A 23769-nucleotide genomic window follows, 5' to 3' on the forward strand; every position below is an offset into this window, starting at 1 on the left:
CTTCATGGTCTAAGAAAATCTTAGAATGCATTTAATGGGTCCTTAAGTCACCCACTATAACTGCAAGGGTTTTAAACAATGAAAATAATAGATAGTAAAACTAAATTGGATATGATATAATAAAGTGATTAACATTTGTCACTATGATTTAAAAAGTTAAATATTAGATTGAAATGTAGCCAAATCTCTTAGGTAAGAAAAAATAAAATTAGATTGGAATTTGGTCAGCTAATAGGTTCAAAAATTGATTTGTGTCCCTAAACAAAAAAAATCACATTAAAATGTAAATCAGAAATATTTGTAGCTACTGTTCAACCATTACTACTTTCAAAGGAAAATTACTTAAGCATAACTAGTTACTGATCAAATATACTAGAATAAGAAATAAAAGCCAAAAAAATGTTTAAAGCATTTAAAAATATTAATAACTCTCATACCAAGATAATTTGAGAAAATTTACCATCATTAGATATATATTTAGGGTGTTTTTTAATAATTATTAAAAGCTTTTAGACATGCCCCTATACTTTTATTTCTTTGGAATTAAGTTATGCTATATGAATTTATAATTTCCATTATACATATAAAATGAACATTATGAAGCATTTTCTACGAGACTTTTTAAAAACTACAGTATGGTTCAGTGGTACAATGTATGGCCTCAAGATAACTGTCACATGGTTTAGGACAGAACTATAACACATACCTACCTGTATAACCTTGGGGAAATCACTAAGCCTCAATTTTCTCATCTGTCAAATGGGGGTAATAGTAGTATAAACCTCATAGAATTGCTGTGAGGATGAAATGAAAAAATGCATGTGAAGCCCTTCGCTCAATGCCTTGCACATAATAAGCTACTATCATTACTACTATTATTAGTGTTAGCTCTTCAATTTTCATTCCGAAGGCCATCTCATCTACTAGTCCCCAGAATTTCTCTCATTACTGTTCTCCAAAATTTACATTTCACATCTTGACATCACTTAAGTTACAGCAGTGCACCAAACACTGCACTGTCATTGAGATGTCTTTTAGCTACCACAAAATCAGTATGTACTCATGTATTTCCTAAATCTGTTTCTATCTAGTTCTACATTTTCCCATATGAACTCATCTAAATCATCACTTCTTTAAATGGAAACTTTGGTGAGTAGGCTTCAATTCCTCCTTCATTCTCACATTCAATTCTTCAGCAAAGTATTCTAATTTTACCTCAACATTTCCTCAAGATAGCCCTGTTCTTCTTCATCTCAAATGTAATAGGTTTTGGCTCTTATCTTTCACCTGGATTAAATTAAAGAGTCTTCATCAAGGAATGCATGCTACCACGCATTCTACATTCTATCATCCTCCAAACTGCCATCAGCTTTATTACTAAAAGCCCAATTCAATCAGATTAATTTCCTGCTTGGGGATCTTTGTTGCACCTATTCAGTGGCTACAAAATAGATGTTCTTCACTGGGGTCCCCAACCATTTTGGCACCAGGGACCGTTTTCTTGGAAGACAATTTTTTCAAGGACTGGGAAGGCGGAGGATGGTGTGGAGATGATTCAAGCACATTACATTTATTGTGCACTTTATTTCCATTATTATTACATTTAACATATAATGAAATATTAGTAATTACACAACTCACCATAGGTTGGGCCCCCCTGATAACCCATCTATTCAGGCCTCACCTCCTACTCATCCCATCCTGACTTTGTATCTCCATTTCAGTCCTCATGAATTCTCTGCATGTTATATAAGTTTCCAATTCCTTTTCTTCACATATGTTGATAACCCTCTCTTCTTTGCCAAAAAATCTCCCTCTAAATGTCGTCACTCTGAAACCTTTCCTGACTACTGCAAGCAGTTCATTATAGCTTTTTCTGTTCTCCCACAACATTGTGCGCCTATAAATTTTAGCATATAGCCCACTGTATTGTGCAGCTCACATTACATATTTGCCACTACTGCTAGACTATAAAATCCTTAAGAACAAAGATTGTGTTATTCTTTTATTGTTGTTGTTCATAGGCAGCACTCATGACATTTGCTGTCACATTAATCAATAATGAACAAATCATTATAATTAAAACCAGCCCTGTTTACAGTTATGCTAACAGTTTCCTTTATATACAATGAGACCCAAAGGCAGTAAGTTTTCAGTACAACTCCATGCCTTTTCTAGTTCAGAATAATTACGAACTAATATTAGACAAATAAATAGCAGTACAAAAGGATTTATGTTAAGAAATTAGCATTGTGTGACAGGAAACTGTTGGATATCTATCTGGATAGTCATCAGGGCAAAATGGGCAAATAAGTTAAAAAATAAATCATTCTTCTTCTTAGGTTGTAATGCTTTGTATCTATTCTTTAGTTTCCTCAACTCTTAAAGATTCATGACTCTGAAATGCTTGCCTAGAACATGGCTGTTAAAAGCTCTTCTGTGTACTTATCCAGGCTCCAATTTATAACTACTTTCTAATGTATACCCTGTTTCTTCTGGGCTCTAAGTACCTTCAATCACTTTTTTAATGCCCCAGTTTTACTTTAGGTATTTAAACATTTTTTCAGTTTTAATGCTTAAGATAATTAGCTTCTATTCCTTTCTAATCCTTAGCTTCCATTTTCTGGTGAACCATACTTCAGCAGGAGTCAATCCTCTAAATTAATATCTCATACCTTTCCTCTATCATTTAACCTTACTAACACATAGCACTGATAATTACCTGTTTGATCACCACCTAAACATAATGGAATATGACAGAAATCACACACAGTAATTTTTATATATATACATTAAATTTTTTTTAATTGTAGTAAAATACACCTAACATAAAATTTACCATCTTCACCACGTTTAGGTGTACATTTCAGTAGTGTTAAGTCCATACATATTGTTGTGCAAACAATCTCCATAACTCTTTTCATCTTGTAAAACCCATTAAACAACTACTACTACTACTATGTATCCTCCCTTCCTCCCATCCCCTGGTGTCATCATTCTGTTTTCTCTCTCTATAAATTTGACTATTCTAAGTATCTCACATAGGTGGAATCATACAGCATTTGTCTTTTTGTCACTAGCTTATGTTACTTAGTATAATGTCCAAGTTTCAACCATGTTGTAGCATATGTCAAATTTGCTTCCTTAAGGCTGAAAAATATTCTACTGCTATGTATATACCACACTTTGTTTATCCATTCATTCATTAACGAATACTTGGTTTGCTTTCCCCTTTGGCTCTTTATGAATAATGCTGTTACAAACAGGGATGTACAAATATCTCTTTGAGAACTTGCTTTCCATTCTTTTGGGTATATTTCCAGAAGAGGAGTTGCTGGATCATATATATATATGTGTGTGTGTATATATATGCTTTAAGATATAATTCATATATCATTTAAAGTATACAATTCAATGGTTTTTAGTAAATTTGCAGAGTTGTGTAAACCTCATCACGATCAATTTTAGAATATTCATCACGCCTAAAAGAAACTCTGTACCTATTAGCAATCATTCCCCATCTAAAAATTAACATCTCCCAAATTTGTATCTCCATCTTGTAACTCTCTCCAGACTTACACATTCAACAGCTTGGATATCTAACAGGCAAAAGAAACTTAACATGTTTCAAAATGAACCCCTGATCTTTCCCTATAAAACCTACTCTTCTCATAATCTTAACATCTCGAATAGAAACTTTCACCCATCCAGTTGCTCAGACCAAAAATCTTAGAATCTTCCATGCTTTTCTATTTTTTGCACACCCTACTGCCACTACTCAGATCTAAACCACTTTATCTTGCCTGGAAACTCTTACTTCCATATAATTTTATGCCAGATCATGCTGCTTGTTATATTTCTTTCAACTTTAAAAATATTAAAAAGATACAGAGTTGAGAATCACATATTTTTTTTTTTTTTTTTTTTTTTTTTTTTGAGACAGAGTCTCGCTCTGTTGCCCGGGCTAGAGTGAGTGCCGTGGCGTCAGCCTAGCTCACAGCAACCTCAGACTCCTGGGCTTAAGCGATCCTACTGCCTCAGCCTCCCGAGTAGCTGGGACTACAGGCATGCGCCACCATGCCTGGCTAATTTTTTGTATATATATATTTTAGTTGGCCAGATAATTTCTTTCTATTTTTAGTAGAGACGGGGTCTCACTCTTGCTCAGGCTGGTCTCGAACTCCTGACCTCGAGCGATCCACCCGCCTCGGCCTCCCAGAGTGCTAGGATTACAGGCGTGAGCCACCGCGCCCGGCCTGAGAATCACATATTTTTAAAAACAGAATCATACTACACGTATTGTTTTAAAAGCTGACAGGTTTTTTTTTTTTTTTTTTTCATTCAAATTATGATCATTCTTCAATAAACACTTTTACTGGAAAACTAAACTATCATATTCGTTCTAAAACAGTTTTAAATATTTTTTCCATTTAGGTTGCTTTTTACATTACCTTGCCGATTAACTTCATTTTGAAGTAGCTCTTCCATTGCTTCCTCCTCAGCAATATCTAAAGGTGTGTCTCCTTCACTGTTGACAGCTCCTACATGTGCTCCCTGACCAATTAAAAACCTATAAAATCAAAGGGAATACAGTTAAGCAAAGATAATACAACAGAAATAAAACTGAATGTATAACCAATGAGGGAAGTTTCTATGTAAGAGCAGCAGTAAAAACTAAGACTAGTATATGCATTAATTAAATTTTTTAAAAACTAACATAGAGCATATTTTTCTTTTGTAAATTTATATTTCCTAATTTTTCTATAATGTCCACATACTGCTTAATTAATACAAAAAATGTAATTTTTAATAATAACTAGAAAGTCTTTCACAGAATCATTATATACTACCTCCACTGAGATTTTTCATTATCTCCATACGGACTGGTTTCCTAACTGATGTCCATTCTCCTAGTCTCATTTCACAAGCAAGAGTTCTTAACCCGGGGTCCATGGGTAGAATTTAGAAGGTCCATAAAAAAATTCAAATTCAATTAATACACATACATTAAAGTACTGTTTATGCTTATCATTATTTTGAAATTAGAGGAGTTATTAAACCCACCACTTGGCCGGGCGTGGTGGCTCACGCCTGTAATCCTAGCACTCTGGGAGGCCGAGGCGGGTGGATCGCTCGAGGTCAGGAGTTCGAGACCAGCCTGAGCAAGAGTGAGACCCCGTCTCTACTAAAAATAGAAAGAAATTATATGGACAACTAAAATATATACATACAAAAAAAAAAATTAGCCGGGCATGGTGGTGCATGCCTGTAGTCCCAGCTACTCGGGAGGCTGAGGCAGGAGGATCGCTTGAGCCCAGGAGTTTGAGGTTGCTGTGAGCTAGGCTGAAGCCACGGCACTCACTCTAGCCCGGGCAACAGAGTGAGACACTGTCTCAAAAAAAAAAAAAAAAAAAAAAAAAAAAAAAAACCCACCACTAGGTCTTGTTATTTAATGTACTACTAAAGAAGCAGATACATAATTATCTCACAAATGTGGTTTTCTAATATTTTGATAAGTGAATTCTAATATAGTTGGATTCTATGTACTTTGTATCTTATTTTATGCATTAAAAACATAATTCTAAGAAAGTATCCATAGGCTTCACCAAACCTGCTAACGGGATCCCAGTACAAAAAGGTTATTAATCCCTTTCATCGTGTCAACTGCACATCTCCCAGTCATCTGTTTATCATTACCCAGGCAAATTCCCAACTTAAAAAAACCTTTGAGTAGTTCCACTATGTTACTAAAAACCATGTATGGCCCTCAACGATTTGGCCTTGCCTTCTTTTTCAGTTTCATTCTTCTTCCTTCCTATATCACACTTCAGGCTCCAACAATATATTAATAGAACTACTTGTAGTTCTAGATTAAACCATCTTCTTTTAGTATCCCTGTTTTTACTTTTCCATATATAAAGAATGAACCTTTTTCTTTATGTCCCTGGCCAATTTAACTCATTCATATATATTTTTTAGACTACATAAAATATTCTTATTATAAAACAGTAAAAAAAAAAAAATTACAAGTCCACAGAATGGGAAAAAGAATTCCTTCATATCTCTCCTTCTATTGTGTTCCTTCTCCAGGGATAATAATTATCAGTGTGGCAAGAATCTTTCCAGTACCTCTGCTATGAATTCATACGTGTATATATAAACATATATACATAGCTACTTTTTGGGGTTATCTTTGTAAAACAAATATTAATAAAATTATTCTAAATGGACTGTAATGTAATTCTTCCTTTCTAATAGCTGAAAAATATTCCATAGCATGGCTGGATCACACTTCCATTTAATATCATCCTCTTAATGGACATACTCTTAAATAGACACTTGATATTATCAATCTTTAAAAATATCTCTCAACATGACAGACCAGGCACAGTAGCTCATGCCTGCAATCCTAGTACTTTGGGAGGCCAAGATGGGAGGATTACTTGAGGCTAGGAGTTTGAGATCAGCCTGAGCACCATAGCAAGACCCCGTCTCCACAAAAAATAGGAAAATTAGATGCTCATGGTGACAAGTGCCTGCAGTCCCAGCTACTTGGGAGGCTGAGGCAGGAGGTTTGCTTGAACCCAGGAATTTGAAGTTGCGGTGAGCTACAATTATACCACTGTACTCTAGCCTGGGCAACAGAGCGATACCCTGTCTCAAAAAATGTGATGGAGATAAAGTATCTTGTCATTGTTTTAATTTGCATTTCCCGATTACACACGAGGCAAAAATATTTGGATATTTTTACTGGCATTTGTATTTCTTCTTTTGTGAACTGCTTGTTTACATCCTTTGCCTATAGTTCTAATGTGTTCATTAATTCAACAAATACAGAGTGTCTAGTAAGTATCTATTAATAGCACTACGTTACATGCCAGGAATACAATGGTAAGCAAAAACAAGCAGGGACTTCCTCTTCAAAAAGCTTACAGTCTAGTAAAGACAGATTGATTACACAAATAAATGTAAAGCTGTGATAAGTCCTACAACAGAATTATGAGATGCCTTGGAATGAGTAATAGGAAAAACTGATATAGTGAAGTGAAAAAAGGATTCTCTGATGAATATATAGGTACTGAAAAAGAGAACAGAAGGACAATGTGCTTTAGGTAAGAGAGAACAAAAATCACCAAAGCCCTGTGACAGAAGTGTGTATGGGGAGATAAAGGCCCACTTCATTTTTCTGACAGTAAATGAAAGTACTGATCAATCTCTACACCTTTCTCTCACTTTCTTTCTCTCTCTCTCTCTCTCTCTCTCACACACACACACACACACACACACACGTACACACACACACACACACACACACGTACACACACACACACACACACACACCCCTGCCTCTTTCTCTAACAGTGGTTATCACTAAGAGGAAGGTTAAGGAGAGATCTGTATGTGGTTTGGGGGGTATATTTTGTTATCAAAAGTTTTCTATTACAAGTTTGTTTTGTACGTGTTTGTCAGATCACAAAAATGGCTACCATATCATTTTGTAACCTGATGTTTTTACACTTAATATGTTGTAAACATTTTCATGATCTTCATGGGACTTCTACAAACAGAGGTTGTACTTGAATTAAGGTAATTTTTCTGTTTTCATACTTTTAAAAAATGTAATACAAAATTAAACAAGAACATTTCCTTATATACTACAAATAAATAAAAGAGTCTGAAGCAGAAAAATAACGTTAGTAAAATAAGAAACTGTAATGTCCCAGGAGACTATGTAATTATTCTGCTAGGCAAAATCCCAATACATAAAAGTATTTCTATTCTGCTTAGGTATTAGAAATCATTCAAAGGATATAAAGACTAAGACTAAAAGAAATATCTCAGAGTAGCCACAGTGCTTGAAGCAGAGAGAGCTATATGGGAAGCAGAGTTTCAAGGAAATACCAAGTCAAAGCCAAATACAGACAATCTAAAATTTATATAAACAGGAAGGATGTTAAGGGAAACTAACAAGAGTAAAGTTCCAAAACTGCTGGCAAGAAGCAAGGCCTAGAGCAATCCTTGAGCCAAAAGTTCAGGTACATACGTATGTATGTATGTATGTATGCATGCATATAATTCACAAACCTCCCCTGTACTCCAGAACTATCATTTGCAAATGTAAATATAAAAAAATACATACTTGAAGAAAAATAATAAAATTCCATGGCATTAATTCTTTCCTAACATGAAGAATCTCTAAAAGCCACTCTAAGGTTGGTGGGGTGAAAAAAGGCAGAAACTTTTATGCTTTGCAGACTTTGGGTTCAGCTCTAACCTCTGCTTACTGACATCTATATGACATTCATTAACTTTAACACTTGAAGCTTAATTTATAAAATAACACACAGGGCACTGTGAAGTTTAAATGAGTTAAAAATAAAATCAAAATACTGTTACCACATCATGCAAAATCATCACAATTAGAAAGCAATGTTTGGACCAGGCTTGGTGGCTCATGCCTGTAATCCTAGCACTCTGGGAGGCTGAGGTGGGAAGAAGAGCAAGACCCAGTTTCTACTAAAAATAGAAAAATTTAGCTGGGCATGGTGGTGTGCCCCTGTAGTCCCAGCTACTCAGGAGGCTGAGGAAGGATGATTGCTTGAGCCCAGGAGTTTGAGGTTGCTGTGAGCTAGGCTGACACCTCGGCAAAAGAGTGAGACTCTGTCAAAAAAAAAAAAAAAAAAAAAAAAAAAGAGAAAGAGAAAGAAAAGAAAAGAAAGCAATGTTTGAGATAATGTGAAACAAAATATAGGCTACCTACAATATAAGAAGTTTACTTTGAGGGACCCTGGAGATAATGAAGACAGCTAGATTTCCTTCAGAACAACAAAAGCTGGGGTATTAGAAGCAACTTGTGTTACTGCTAATTAGAAAAAATAGGCCATACTTATATTAAGATTTCTTAGAAAGAAAAAAAACCAAATAGATTTCACATGAGTCCCAAACTGAAGGTCAGAATATTGGGCTGCTTTTCAGACGAACAACAAGAGTACTTCAGGGCAAAGAAAATCCATACTTTCTTAACAATGGTTAATGATTTACTTAAGCAATACAAAAGTGCAGGATGAAATTCTTAACAAACTGTACAAATGAACAATGGTAAACTGAAAGGTTTAATTGAGATTTATAATATTCTAGCAACTCTGATTTAACAAATAATTTTGGATAAACAAATGAATAAGCTTCAAAATTTTACAAAATTATCTGTATATGTGCTAACTGTAAAATCTAACAAAAGGTATAATGTTAACAAAGCCACTGGTTGCAACTTGAATATGGTATATTATATAAGCAGGTAGGATTCTATCTGTGTTAAATGCATTTAGAAGACAAATTTTGACAGTCTCTGCATCTTTTGAGTTTTGCCAAAAACCAAATCACAGAAGGGATATTTAAGAAAATGAAATGGTTCATTTAAAAAATTTGATCTTTTAATTAAAAACTCTGTCTTCAAATTAGAAACTAATGAGAACACAGTGAACAAAGAAAGCAAATTAATCGGCAAGAGCTGAATGTATTTAGTATACAAATTTAATGTATATTTATTTTTTGTAAGAAAATTAGTATCAAGAAGTTATTTTAACCAATACATAATTTTTTAAAAATCAGAAAGTCAGAAAAATAGCATTGTAATAGTTATGTTTCTTGAAAACACAAATTAATTACTCAAAGCCATCCATGGGAAAGAAAAACTATGAAAACTAAGCTACCTGAACTTTTCAAAGATTGGTTAAGTAGAACATTACACTGTTAACTTCAGAAATAAATGCTATTTTCTTTTGCATGTTTCTAAGCAACAGAAATCACAAAATAGAGTAAATAATCTCATGAATCTTTAGCCAGAATGTACTTTCCCATTTTGTTTTGGAAGTGCTACACCATAATGAAAAATAGTGGGTAACATTAAGAATCTAAACAAAAGTTCTTACCTGGGACCTTTGAAAGTTTTCTTAAAAATAGCAGTTATTTGGCCAGGCACAGTGGATTACGTCTGTAATCCTAGCACTTTGGGAGGCCAAGGCAGGAGGATCACTTAAGGCTAGGAGTTTGAGACCAGCCTGGGCAAAACAGCCAGACCTCAACTCTACAAAAAATTAAAAATTTAACTGGGCATGGTGGAACATGCATATAGTCCCACCTATTTGGGAGGCTGAGACAGGAGGATCATATGAGGCCAGGAGGTTCCAGGCTGCAGTGAGCTATGATTGTACCAGACTGGGCTACAGCATGAGACCCTGTCTCTATAAAACAACAAAAACAGTTCTTTTAGCACTTGACAAAGGTGCCGCTTCTGGCCTCCATGATTTCTGGCTAGAAATCTGGTGTTCTTCAAACTGTTTTTCACTCCTATAGTATAGTTTTCTTCTCACTGCTTTCAAGATTTTTTTCTTTAATTTTCGAATGTTTGCATATGGCATGTCTTGTTGTGGATTGCTTTGGTTTATCCTGTTTGGAGTTTGCTGAGCTTCTTGAATCTGCAGATTTATGCCTTTTGCCAAATTTGGGAAAGTTTTCAGCAATCATTTCTTTGAATAACTGTTTTGGCCATGCCCTCTTTCTCTACTTATTCAGAGAGAATCTGATGGCATGAATGTTAGCCCTTTTGTTATAGTCCCTGAGGCTCTGTTCATTTTAGTTTAGTCTTATTTTCTCTCTATTGTTTGGATTTGGCAAATTCTATTGTTCTATCAGTTTACTAATTCATTCATCTATCCCTTACATTCTGCTGTTGGGCTCATCCATAGAGTTTTTTATTTTAGATATTGGATTTTTTCAGTTCTATTAATAAAATTGCCCTTTGGTTCTTCATATCTTCTATTTCTTTGCAGGTTTTCTATTTTTTTGCTAAGACTTTCAAATAAGTTTTTTCATTGGTTTCAAGTATGCTCATAATTGCTTGTTGAAGTATTTTTAGGAAAGCTGCTTTATAATCTTTGTCAGATAATTTTAATATTAACATCTCTGTCATGCTGTGTTGGTCTGTATTATCTATTTTCATTCAATTTGAGATATTCTTGATATCACAATTTTCAATTAAAACCTGGACATTTTGGGTATTATGTTCTGAGACTAGATCTTACTTAAATCTTCTGTTAGTTGGTTTCATTTGATTCTGCTCTAACAGAGGTAGGTAGGGAGGTGTCATCTCATTACTGCAAGGTGGGGGCAGACCTTCAGGTCCCCACTTGTCCTCCAGGGAACTCAATGCTGTGTTGTTCTCTGAGTCCTGAGATCCCTAGCTCTCTGTACCTTTCAGAGTCTTTTTGTACTATATATATAGTGTTCAGGGTTTTTAGTTGTACACAGCAGGAAAAATAGGGAAAAGCACGTTCATTTTATCTTCTCAGAAGCAGAAATTCTCTGGTTTTGTTTTTTTTTTTTTTTTTTTTTGAGACAGGGTCTCACTCTGTTGCCCAGGCTAGAGTGCAGTGGCATCATCAAAGCTCACTGCAATCTCAAACTCCTAGGCTCAAGTGATTCTCCTGCCTCACTCTCCCAAGTAGCTGGGACTACAGGCGTGCCACCACGCCTGGCTAATTTTTCTGTTTTTTGTAGAAATGGGGTCTCACTCTCTCTCAGGCTGGTCTCAAAATCCTGGCCTCAAGCAATCCTCCTGTCCTGGGCTCCCAAAGTGCAAGGATTATTGGCGTGAGTCACCGCACCCAGCGCCTCTGTCATTTTTAATTGTCAAAAAATTGCAATGCTCATCACATTAGCAACTTTAACCTTTCAAAAACATTTCAGTTTGCCAAAACCCACAGCCAAAAGTGTTAGGTAGATAGTGAGGGATTCCGGGTCTCCTAGGGATGAAAGTGGGTGGGTGCTTTGCCTTGGTGCAATTGCCCCACCCTATGGGGCAGGAAGAGGAAATACCCTACAAATCGGCCAATCATAAATAACTTAGTACGCCCCCTGCAAAACAATGCAGAGGACTCTCTAGCCCACCGTGAAGCAGCATGGGTACCACAGAGTCCAGAAAATGACCTAGAACAACCCGCATACATAGTAATGCAATTCCCAACTGTCCAATCAAGGTGACCCCTGAACCACGAGGGTAGTCCCAATCTGGGCACTATAAAGGAATACAAAGACCATAACGAGACCCTTTCGTGCCCTTCCTTTTGCTCTCCCTTTTCTCCAATAATGGGTCCAGTTATCATCTGTGGTATTAAGTATCATGCTCTGTAAACCTGTATCTTGCCCTTGCCCTATAATCCTATCTTTCCTCAATAAACCTCATTTTCATGTTGCCTTCTAGTCATTCTTTGGCTATGAGTGCACTAAGAAGCGACATTTCAGACTAAAACCTGACAAAAGTATTATATTTTAATATAAATCATGCTATTACTCCAATCTCCTAATTCCTTGCCAAATACTTTGCTCAATTTCTGACATCTTAAAATCATGGTTCCACAATTATACTATAATTATTAATGCCAATAACAAAGACCAGGCTAATGCTTGAGAGAGAAATGCAAGTGAAACCGGACACCTGGATTGCCATTTGTGAAAAAGAAATTCCAAATGTGGGCAAGTATTTAAATTCTTCTCTTCATAAAGCAATCCTTAAATATAAGAAATGCTCAAGATTCTGTCTTCAGCATTTCCTATTTCTCTCAGTTTCTCCCCAGGGAAGTAACTCTAAACTTCTTGGGTCATGCATTAACTCCTGAGCAACAGATATTTATTAGAATCATTTATATGCACCACTCTCTTACTTTATTACTGAAGCTTCCAATTTCCAGAAGCAAAAATCCTACTCATCATTTAACAATTCTAAGATGTGTATTTCCTCCACATTTCAATATCAATGAAATCTTTTACAGTCAATGAATCTTAAAAGCACTGATGCTTTACAATAGATATTGGCCAGGGGGCAGACATGACATGGTTGTCATTATTATCCACATGTGACACTACGCACAGCTATTTATATTGTTTTCACTTCAGTTTTCTTATGTGCACTGTTAGAACCTACTTGTTGAGCTTAATTGTGATTTAAAATGTCTTCCCGGATGTTGTCTGAAAACTTTTTGTTGATACTTTCAGTAAGATCAAGAAAGCTCCAAAATCAAAACTTGCAGAATACATATCAGTGTCCTAAAAGAAAATCCCAAAACAATAATGGAACATTCTTAAGCAATGTTGCATCAACAACTCTCAACAGCACAGAGAATGATACTGTGTGAAAAATACCTATGGGATAAAAGTAAATACTACAAAATACTTTTATTTTTTTAAACTACAAATAGCCTCACAGCAAGCAGCTCATGTCATGGTTTGTTGCCAAATAAGCCTCTAACCAACCCTATAACTTATTTTTTGATTTTTCAGCATTTTGGGGGTTTGGAATTATGCATAAGCGCCTGTAGTAGTACATTTTTATCTGATTGTTAGGACGACTCAAATGATGTTAAAGGACTTATAGTAGTGAAAAGTATATAGTAAGTACTTGGTAAATGTTAGCTATTATCATCATTATCAATGTCTTTGATTTTTCTTCCTACTTCACTACCTAGATCCAGTGAATCATACCAAGCCTTATTAATTCTATTCTCCAAATATCTCTCAGATCTGCCCCACTTTTAATCTCACTGCCACTGCCCTAGTTCTCCTGTCCAACCTTCCCAATTTCTCAAGAATAGCTTTCCTAAAAAACAGACAGGTCATCACTTCCCTAAAAAAAACCCATCACCACTGAAGGACAAACTCAGCACGGTTTACAAATCCCTGCATATTCTAGCGCCAGCTCAGATTCCCAGTCTTATCTGCTATCTTATCTTACGTACTTTTATCTATCTTAATACAGTGGAGGCCAGTTAAAAAAGCTTTACCATGTATTACTTCTCACTTACTAATAACATGACTTTCCTCAGGCAGCTCTCAATTCCCAAGGCAAAAACTCTGCTCAACATTTAAGATAACAATGTCACCTCCTCCAGAATCTCTCTTTAATTGGCCTAAATACAATTAATCACGTCTTTCTCAGTGTTCTTGGTATATATGTTAAGTAGTGAGTGAGGGATTCCACGTCTAAGAACGAAAGTGGGTGCCTTGGCTTGGTGCTGCCTTCACCAATTGCCCCACCTGTGAAGAAGGACAAAGGTGCGCCCCAGGCCCCCATCTTGGTACTTCCCCATCTTAATTCTGTCTCTAGTGACTGCCATTCCTGGGGAGGGAGGGAACGCCCTACCATTCTAACAAAGAGAACTTAGCATGCTAACTGCAAAAGAATGTAGAGGACTTTCTTGCCCACTGGCCAAGGCATAGGTACAATAGAGTCTGGAAGGTGACTTAGGACAACCTAAGGCTAATTATCATGTTATTAGCTTAAATCTACCTTGTGATTCACCTCCCTCCCCAAATGAGCTTTCAGAGAGGCTCATGGGAGATCTGCATATGCAGCAAGACTCAGGGGATATAACTTCCAACTGTTCATCAAAATGGTTCCATGATGACTTCTGAACCACAGGGAGGTCTCTACCCAGACACTATAAAACAAGATCCAGACCATAACCAAGGCCCCTTTTGATACAACAAGGATCTAGTCATTATCTGTGGCATATGTATCTTGCTCTATAAAACCTATATCTTGCTCTTGCTCTATAATCCTATCTTGCTCCCCCTCAATAAACATAGAACAAGGTTGGCAAACCCGACATATACGCTGGTCCATTCATTCTATCAAGTGTCAGAGTTAATTTACTTCTCTAGTATTTGTAAGTTTGAAGATGATGGATTATGTTGCATTCATTTTTAAATCTCACAATGCCTAAGGCTATATCAGAAACAGTTGTGATATAACGGAAGGAATATCAGAATTTGAACCTCAAGAATAAGGGTCCAGTTCTGATTGCAAAATAGAAATAACAGTAAACATTCCCATAAATTTCCTTCAAAAACTGAATAAGCATGTATATGAGAACATTATCTCTAACTTTAGGCAAACATACCTCATTGTTATTATAGCAGGATATACATATCTCAAAATTTTAATATTTTCATAAGATCTTAGACTTAATTTCCCCTTATCAAACTTCTGATCAAAATACATGGTCTGGTTTACACTAACAAAGAGTATCATTCTTGACAAGAAATATGTAAATAAAACCAAAATTCATGGATTTGCCAAAACTTTCTTCTGGCCCAAATAATTTCATATCAATGAAAATATGACAAATACTACTTCATTCTTCTCTGCTCCTCTCATCTAGATAGGATTGCCCTAAAACCAAAAAACAAGATGACAGTTCCTTTGTTAAATAATCCAAAACCAAGAGCTTACCTATTTTTCACTAGAAAGTGGTGATCAAAAATTATTATCAACATTTACTGAAATATAAATATTTGCCACATATTGTGCCAACTGTCTTATATATATGATCTCTTTAATCTTCATAATAATCTTATAAATTAGAGACAAGTATTAATATTTCCATTTTATGGATGAGGAAATAAAGGCTCTGAGAAGCTGGTAATTTGTCCAAAGTTAACTGCAATTACTTGACAGAATTATGACATTTAAACAGAGTTGTCTGATTCCTCAGCCTGAGCTCTTAACAACTATGTTTCTTGGGGGTGAGGGGGTAAGATTTATTTTCTTAAACTTGGTAAGACTTTCTGAAATTCTTGAAATTTCTATTTTAAAAGCACCATAAATAACATTACTAAATTCCAGACATGAATCAGCAGATGCAAAGGCCATGAAGATACCTAGTTTATTTAAAGGCTCAATAAGGGGACCAGTGCAGCTACAGGACAGACCCTGGAAAAGAATGGAAGATGGAGTCAAAGAGGTGACCAGGGTCCAAACTATAGCCTTGCAGGCCACTAGAACTTTAACTTCTACCTAGAATGCAGTGTAAATCTATTGGTGAGCTTTGAATGAAAATGTGATGTTATAGGACTTGAAATATTTTAAAAGGCTCATTCCAGCTGCTGTGAAGAAAATAGATGCAGTTATGCTTAGAAGGAGGCAACCGTAATAATTCCAGTGAAAAACAACAGTGCCCAGGATAAGGAAGAAATAAAAGATGGTGATGAAATAAAATTAGATATTGGGCATACATTGAAGGTTGAGTGAACAGAAATCTTGAGGATTCTGCTGGATGTTTATGGAATAAAGGCAATAATGAAGAAGAAAAGCCAAGCCATAAATAAGCCACCAGAAATATTTTTAAATTGTCGGATCCTTAAATAGCTGATGAAGTGACAAAGCTAATAAAATTTTTTCCATACTGTAAATAAGACCATGAAAATTATCACTGAATGTAATCAGCCTACAAACACTTTATAATAAGATATGAAATCTTCAACAGCAGTGTCTTTAAAATTACTTCAAACAAGAAAAAAATATATTAAATATACCAATTAATCAATATTCTATGCTATGTTCTATGAAACCATATAACACTAGACTAATGTAGGGTTAATTTTCCTCTTACATTGGAAAATTTAACATTAAAGCTACTCAAGACAAAAGCATTCCTGGGCTGAGTGTGGTGGCTCACACCTGCCTGTAATCCCAGCACCTTGGGAGGCCTAGGCAGGGGATCGCTTGAGGACAGGAGTTCAAGACCAGCCTGGGCAACATAGAGACTCTATTTCTATAAAAACTAAAAAAACATTAGTAGTGTGTACCTGTAGTCCCAGCTACTTGGGAAGCTGAGGCAGGAGGCAGGAGGACTATTTGAGCACAGGAGTTGGAGGTTACGGTTAGTTATGATTGTGCCACTGCACTCTAGCCTGGGCAACAGAACAAGACCCTCGTCTCCAAAAAAAAAAAAAGAAAGAAAGAAAGTATTCGCAGTGGAAGCTTGAAAAAGAAATGTGACCAAACTATAACACAGAAAAGATTATATCAGAATAATAATTACATCAATAACCAAAATATTAAACAAATCATTTAAATAAAAATATTCTCATATAAACACAAAAATTCCTATAATTTGGAAGAATACAAAAAAGGACAACTCTAAGACTAAAACTGTAGTCATTCAATTAAACATTAATTGGTCAATTAAGAGAGACAGGTTGAATAAGCTATAATGACATATTACACCATGGAACGCTACCAATTGAAAAGAACAATGAGGAGTATTTCTATGTTCCACTAAATAGTAATCTCCAGAATAGACTGTAAGGTGAGAAAAGCAAAATGGAGAAATATGTGTGCGATATTCTATCATTTATCTACAAAGAGGGGGTAGTAACATTAATACTTATATTAAAAAAGCAAACTGGGATAGAGTATACAATTTTTTTTAAGGGATACTGCTAGGACATGGGAGGAAATAGAGTGGTAGAGCAGGTATTGACACCGAAACTGGTATTTTATATAAATTATAAAACAAAATTAAACTAAAAAAAGTAAACTCTCAAGTGAATTCAACACACAGTAATTTGATGAAATATTCCATGTTGGATACCCTAGAGACAAAAAGAAATGCCAAAAAACCAAGACAAAACCCTCAAAAACAAAACTTCAAACTGTTTTCAGTAATAATATTGTTGCTGGTGGTGGTATTATTATACTCAGTCTAATGTATGTGTAATATATGATGAAGCCAATTAGTAATTATGTGTTATTGCAATCCTTTATTTCCCGGCAATGAAGTGAGGGAGAAAGGAATAGTGGTACAAGACAGAAGAGGTTAAAGAAAAACACCTTGGTGCCGATTTTGAAATGGGAACAATGACCAACCCAGTAGCAACGAGCACTCTTGGCACTCATTATAAGGAAGAGGGCTCCTTGGAGAAATGGGGATTCCAGACCTTGAGCAAGAAATGTAAAAGATGAGTCTGGAACATGTTGTAATACCAGAGAGTAGGGAAGCTTTTAAAGACCTCTTTATTTGGTCATGTCCCAAGGTCTTAGAAGCCAACTTGGAGAAACTATAATTGCCAAAAATAATACACTGCAATAGATTGAAACACATCTGTATGTTCACATGCATGAGCTCCTGATATTACCTAAACTACTAAAAAAAAAAATTTAGTTCCTATTGAAAGCAGATAGTGAGCAAACTTATTATTTTAAAAACTAGTATATAAAGGGAACAAATAAAGAATATATCCTATCTTCCCTATAAAAATTATACTAGGGGTAACCAAATAGTAGATATGAAGATATTTCTTTTACAAAAATATTTCAGCTAATAAACAAAAAGTAATGGCAAAATAAAAATGCTGCCATTATATAGCTCCTGTTTTCACCTAATTATTTCTTTAGTCAGAGGACTTGGTTTTCAATGCTGTGCACATATAATTCAAATTCACAATTTAGTTACAGCTTACAGCTATAGAGCTATAGCTATAACTAAATGATAGTTCTAGAGTAGAAGAATAAATTTCATACATTTCTTGGGCTCTATAATCATTTGCCTTTTCTAATATGTCCAAAGTCATACTATTCAATTTTACTTCTGATACATAGCCAATGACACTAATACTTTAATTTTAGGGAAGAATATATCTTGATATGAACTGTCATAAAATTTTATTATACTGCCTATATTAGTTTGCTAGGGCTGCCATAACAAAATACCACAGACTGGGTGACTTAAACATTCAAATATATTTTCTCACAGTTCTGGAGACTAGAAGTCCAAGACCAAGGTATCAGCAGGTTTGCTTTCTTCAGAGACCTCTTTTCTTGCCTGGTAGATCGCTGCCTTCTGCTGTTTCTTCATATGATCTCTTTCCTCTCCATGTGAGGAACCCTGGTGTCTCTTTTTGTGTCCAAATGTCCTTCTCTTATAAGAACACCAGTCAGATTGGATTAGAAACCACTCTATAGTCCTCATTTTAACTTAATCATCTTTTTAAGGCTCCTTCTCCAAATAGTCACATTCTGAGTACTGGAACTTAGGGCTTCACCATATGAATTCTAGGTGACACTATTTTAGGTGACCATAATGCTGCTGATTCAGCACACCAAACGAAAAGAATGATGTTAATGCATACTTTTTAATATCTGGCAGGATACAGAGCAGGTGCTTAAATATTTATTAACTTAACTGCATGATTTTTAACACGTGTTAAACAAAGTAATTAATATTCCTAAGAATGAAAAACTCACAATACGTGTACTTATTAAAACTGAGTATCATATCAGGTTCCCCAAACTCACCTTATTGTTTTGTCCTCCCTTCTACTTTACAGAAGGGACATGATTATACAACCTCTATTTTTAACTTTACCCTAAGACTTTTACCTTTTCTAGGATAAGGAAGGGTTTCAACCTTCAGGTAATTATTTGGGGGAAAATGAGAGATAATTGAGCCAGAATATGAAGGTCCATCATTCTTCTATCTATTCACTTGACTTCTGCTGGGCTACAGACCAAATGTAAAATTACTAAATGCCTAGAAATGAATCTATAACCTTACATTCTTTGTTCTACTACCTCCAATGGAGATAAAAAATTTAGAACTCAATGTATCCTAATCATGCTTACGTTCTCAGAGTAAATTAATCTGGCCTTAACTGTGTGTTTCATAGGGATGAATTAGTACTAGGCTGTGCATAACGCAGCTGGCAAAGAAGCATGTGCATAATTAACATGTTAGAGATGGTGATGAATCAGCCAGGAACATCAGACAGGCTTCCTGGAAGAAGTTACTGTTACACAAACTGTATCTTGAGAGTTTAGTAAGAGCTGGTCAAATAATGCAAGCTGGCAAATAAACCACTATGAGGAAAGACACACTGATATAAACCATTAGGAAATGTTGGGGAACTAAAAGTAATCCAGTACTGACAGAGTGAAAAATGTGAAATGGAACGCAATATGAGAAATAAGAGTTTGGGAGAAGCTGGATCATCCCCATTATATAAATAATGAATCTTAAATCATAAAGACTAAGTAGATTGGCCAAGGGCACAAAGCTAGTGAATGGCAGAATCAGGATTTGCAACAATTTTTTTTTTCTTGGGACAGGGTCTCTTACTCTATCGCTCAGGCTAGAGTGCAGTGGCCTGATCATACCTCACTGCAGCCTCAAACTCCTGGGTTCAAGTGATCCTCCCCCCTCAGCCTCCGGAGTAGTTGGGACCACAGGTGTATGTCACCACGCCTGGCTGAATGTTTAATTTTTTGTAGAGACAGTATCTTGCTATGTTGCGTAGGATAGTCTTAAACTCCTGGCCTCAAGCAATCCCGCCGTCTCAGCCTCCCAAAATGCTATGACTACAGGCATGAGCCACCGTGCCTGGCCTAAATTTAAATCCAAAATACTTCAGTTAGCAGAGGGATCATATGCCCCAATTTTCCCAGGTCATCCCTAGTTTGTAATTATTGTGTCTACGTCACTATTATTAGAGCCTTCTTTCTCCTCTATAAAATGTTATGATCTAGGGCATATCTTCACCCTATCTCTTAAGCTACCACACTACATTTTTCTAAACCCAAGAAAATGAGAGTTTAACTTCTCACTTATTGGTGAAATTAATTGCTGAAAGAAATTATGGTGATAAAAACAATTAGGCATTTGGAAGGGTTTTGGGCAACAATCACCTTAACAAATAACCCAGTATACACTAGAGTTAAATTGCCTTTTATCAAAACAGTGTCAGTCATTATTTTAAAAAAGATTCTCAGATGGCAGAAAGAGCAAAAAGAAAAACTCATCATTGTTCTAATTATAGTTTTGTTCAACGAAACTATGGATTTAAACACTTCAGTTATATCACAGCCATAAAGTCAAACTGCCTATAGAAAGGTAGTTAGATTGGCAAAACTCTAGTCAACCTTGGCCAAAAAAGATCACTTTTGTTTTATACAAGTCCTGTGAAACACATATTCCATAAACCACCCTCCAAAAAATGAAAATAGTTACCCTACTGATAATATTAACAATTGCAAAAAACTACTTACTCTTCCTCATACTTATTTACTGGCATGCAACAAGCTGAATATGCCAGATATTTACTTTTCCCAGCTGGTACACAGTAATGACCAAGCCCAGGCCAATATAAATCTCTTTAGGGTAAGTCTTTGGCAATCAGAGTGCTCTCTAGGAAAGGCTTCCCTCCTTAATATACACAGAATACGGAGAAGATATTTTCCGCCCCCAATGCATTTTTTATTTTGCTTTTGGATGTGGATATGTAAAAACACAATTATGGGGTTGTGGCAATCATTTTGTGACCATGAGGGGACAAGGCTAAGTATAAAATCCATATCTGGGAAATCCAGAAGAAAACACTGAAAGGTCCCAGACCCTTGCTGACACCAATAAGCAGCTTAATCAATCTGAATGCCCTTCCTCTAAACTAAATAGTACCCTATTTAACAAGTGTCTTTATTCTTTAGGTCATTTTAAATTGGGTATTCTGTTACTTGCAGCGAAGAGCATCCCAACTGACACAATTCATTTATGATCTAATAAAGTGTAAGCAAGGAAATTATTCAGGACATTATCATTGCTTTTTCAAATTCAGAAGCATGAATAAAAAAAGGAAATACAAGGATTAAACACCTGAAGAAAGAGATTGAGTTTTCATTTCCCCAGAGTAGATAAAAAAGATAATGGCCAAAAGTTAATACATACTGAGTATTTCCAGATACTATGCTTGATAAATTACCTTGGTTAATTGTCAAAACAAACTTAGGAAATATTATTTCCATTTTATAGAGGAGAAAGTGTAAGCATAGAAAAGTTAAACACTTGCCAAGGTCACACTCCTCAATAGTGGTTGAGAAAGCATTCATAATCCACATCGATTCACTCCAGAGTCTAAGTACCTAATCTTTGAGTATGGCTGAAGACAAAGGCACATATTTTTTTCTATGAAGAAGAAATCTAAGTCTTCAATTGAGCTTCATAAGTACAAAAAGAAGGTAACGAACTTGAGAAACATGATTATAAGTGGGAACAAACACAGTTGTTTTACAATGGCAAAAAGACTTCCTCAGTTTATACGTAAAGCAATCAATGCTCGGAAAGAGGAAACAAATTACCAAAAGATGTACTGAAATTGGTGGCAGTCAGTAATAAAACTCAAGTAACTCAGACCTTCTAATTTTCAAGTCAGAGCACTTTTCATTTCACCATACACTGTTTCCCCCTTGAAAATGACATATTGTATCTCCACTACACATGGAGAAAAAAGCAAAATGTACCAAGAGATAAAACTATGAAGGCTAACTAAGAGATATTTACAGTGTAGAATTCCCATATTCAATATTTATTAGTTGATAAGCTTTGATGTGAGCAAAAAGGCCAAAAAACTTTACGGTATGGATACACAGTAACAAGGAAACATAATGAAAAAATTATTTTTTCAGGATTATCTATACTTGTTAAATACTTCGAGAATCAGATTTTCTTGCAAAGTACCCACACATTAAAAGTAGTTGAGAATACAGTGAACTTTTTCATCTCTCACTGAACTTTCTAAAAAATATATTTTTAGAAAACAATCTTAAAGAACTAAGCAAGCAGACTAAAGGAGAACTATGTATCATATTCTCCCTACAGGAGAGTAATCCAACTGAGAATTATTGTTAATTTCTCCTAACAATTCATGATTATTTAGGAATGCACTAGATTCCTAAATATTAACCCTCAATCATTTGACAATGCTCTAGCTACACTCAAAAGAAAAAAAGATGGGAATAGGGAATGTGTACAATTACTAATATTAATACCAAGTACTAAAGGCCAAAGAGGGTAGGGAGACAGGAGAGGCTGGGGAGATAGGAGGAAGATTTGATACTGAGAGACTTAATAATTAGATTTTTAAAAACCACTTACTCTTTTTTCTCAGAAAGCATAATTTTCATGAATTAAGGTAATATATAAGAGTTCACTCATTTTTATCTTTAACTTTTCTATGAAATCTCAGGTCTCTAAAATAGTATTAGGATAAAACCAAAAACACAGAACTGGCTTACTCTGCAATATCGAGATATCCACAGGAAGCAGCTGCGTGTAGTGGTATCCAGCCTTCATTATCAGGTTGATTAATATTTGCTCCATTTTCTACCAGAAACTTCACCATATCAACATTGTCATCAATGCAAGCCTAAAAACAAAACAGAAAGCATGATTGGAAAAAATCTGAATCAATACCCCAAATAATACATCAATAGAATAAAATTCCTACCTTGTAGCCCTTTTTTTTTTTTTTTAATTTTTTTTTGAGAGACAGAATCTCATTCTTTTGCCCAGGCTAGAGTATAGTGGCACCATTATAGCTTACTGCAACCTTGAACTCCTGGGCTCAAGCAATCCCTCCGCCTCAGCCTCCCAAAGTGCTGGGGTCACAGGGATGAGCCACCACGCCTGGTCAGAAGCTATTTTTTCCTTTTTTCTTTTTTTAAATTTCAATAGATTTAGGGGGTACAAGTGTTTTTTGTTACACGAATGAACTATATATGCTGAAGCTGGGGCTTTTAGTGTTATAAATATCCTCCATAAATTCATCTTCTGCTCTTGACTGTACTGTCATCAAGTAGGCCAATGATACTAACTAAATTGTAAGAGTCCTTGCTTAAACACACACACAACAGTACTGTACATAACTAGACTCTTTATGGCAACCCAATTAGCAAAACAAGTACATATTAAAATGAAAACAATCAAAACATTATAAGTAAGTACTAATAATATTCTCTATTAGCAGTGGACCTCAAAGTGTGGTCTGTTGAAGGGAGGGGGAATGTAAGATCCTTTCAGGGAGTTGACAAGATAAAATTATTTTCAAAATAACACTGAGATGTTATTTCCCTTTTTTACTTTATTGACATGTGCACTTGATGGG

The 23769-nt window shown here is 35.4% G+C and overlaps 1 protein-coding gene across 4 annotated transcripts in view; it reads right to left on the minus strand.

The window, feature by feature from the left end:
* The window catches only part of PPP1R12A (protein phosphatase 1 regulatory subunit 12A), a 142427-nt gene that overhangs the window by 66380 nt on the left and 52278 nt on the right, over positions 1 to 23769 (minus strand). For all 4 annotated transcript variants that reach the window (XM_069489797.1, XM_069489796.1, XM_069489795.1 and 1 more), the window contains 2 exons: positions 22901 to 23031; positions 4452 to 4570 (listed from right to left, as the gene is read on the minus strand). In XM_069489797.1, coding sequence (XP_069345898.1) covers positions 4452 to 4570; positions 22901 to 23031 — 250 coding nt within the window. The remainder of the gene's footprint in view (positions 1 to 4451; positions 4571 to 22900; positions 23032 to 23769) is intronic.

The sequence above is a fragment of the Eulemur rufifrons genome, chromosome 16 (assembly GCF_041146395.1).
Source record: "Eulemur rufifrons isolate Redbay chromosome 16, OSU_ERuf_1, whole genome shotgun sequence".
NCBI lineage: Eukaryota > Metazoa > Chordata > Mammalia > Primates > Lemuridae > Eulemur > Eulemur rufifrons.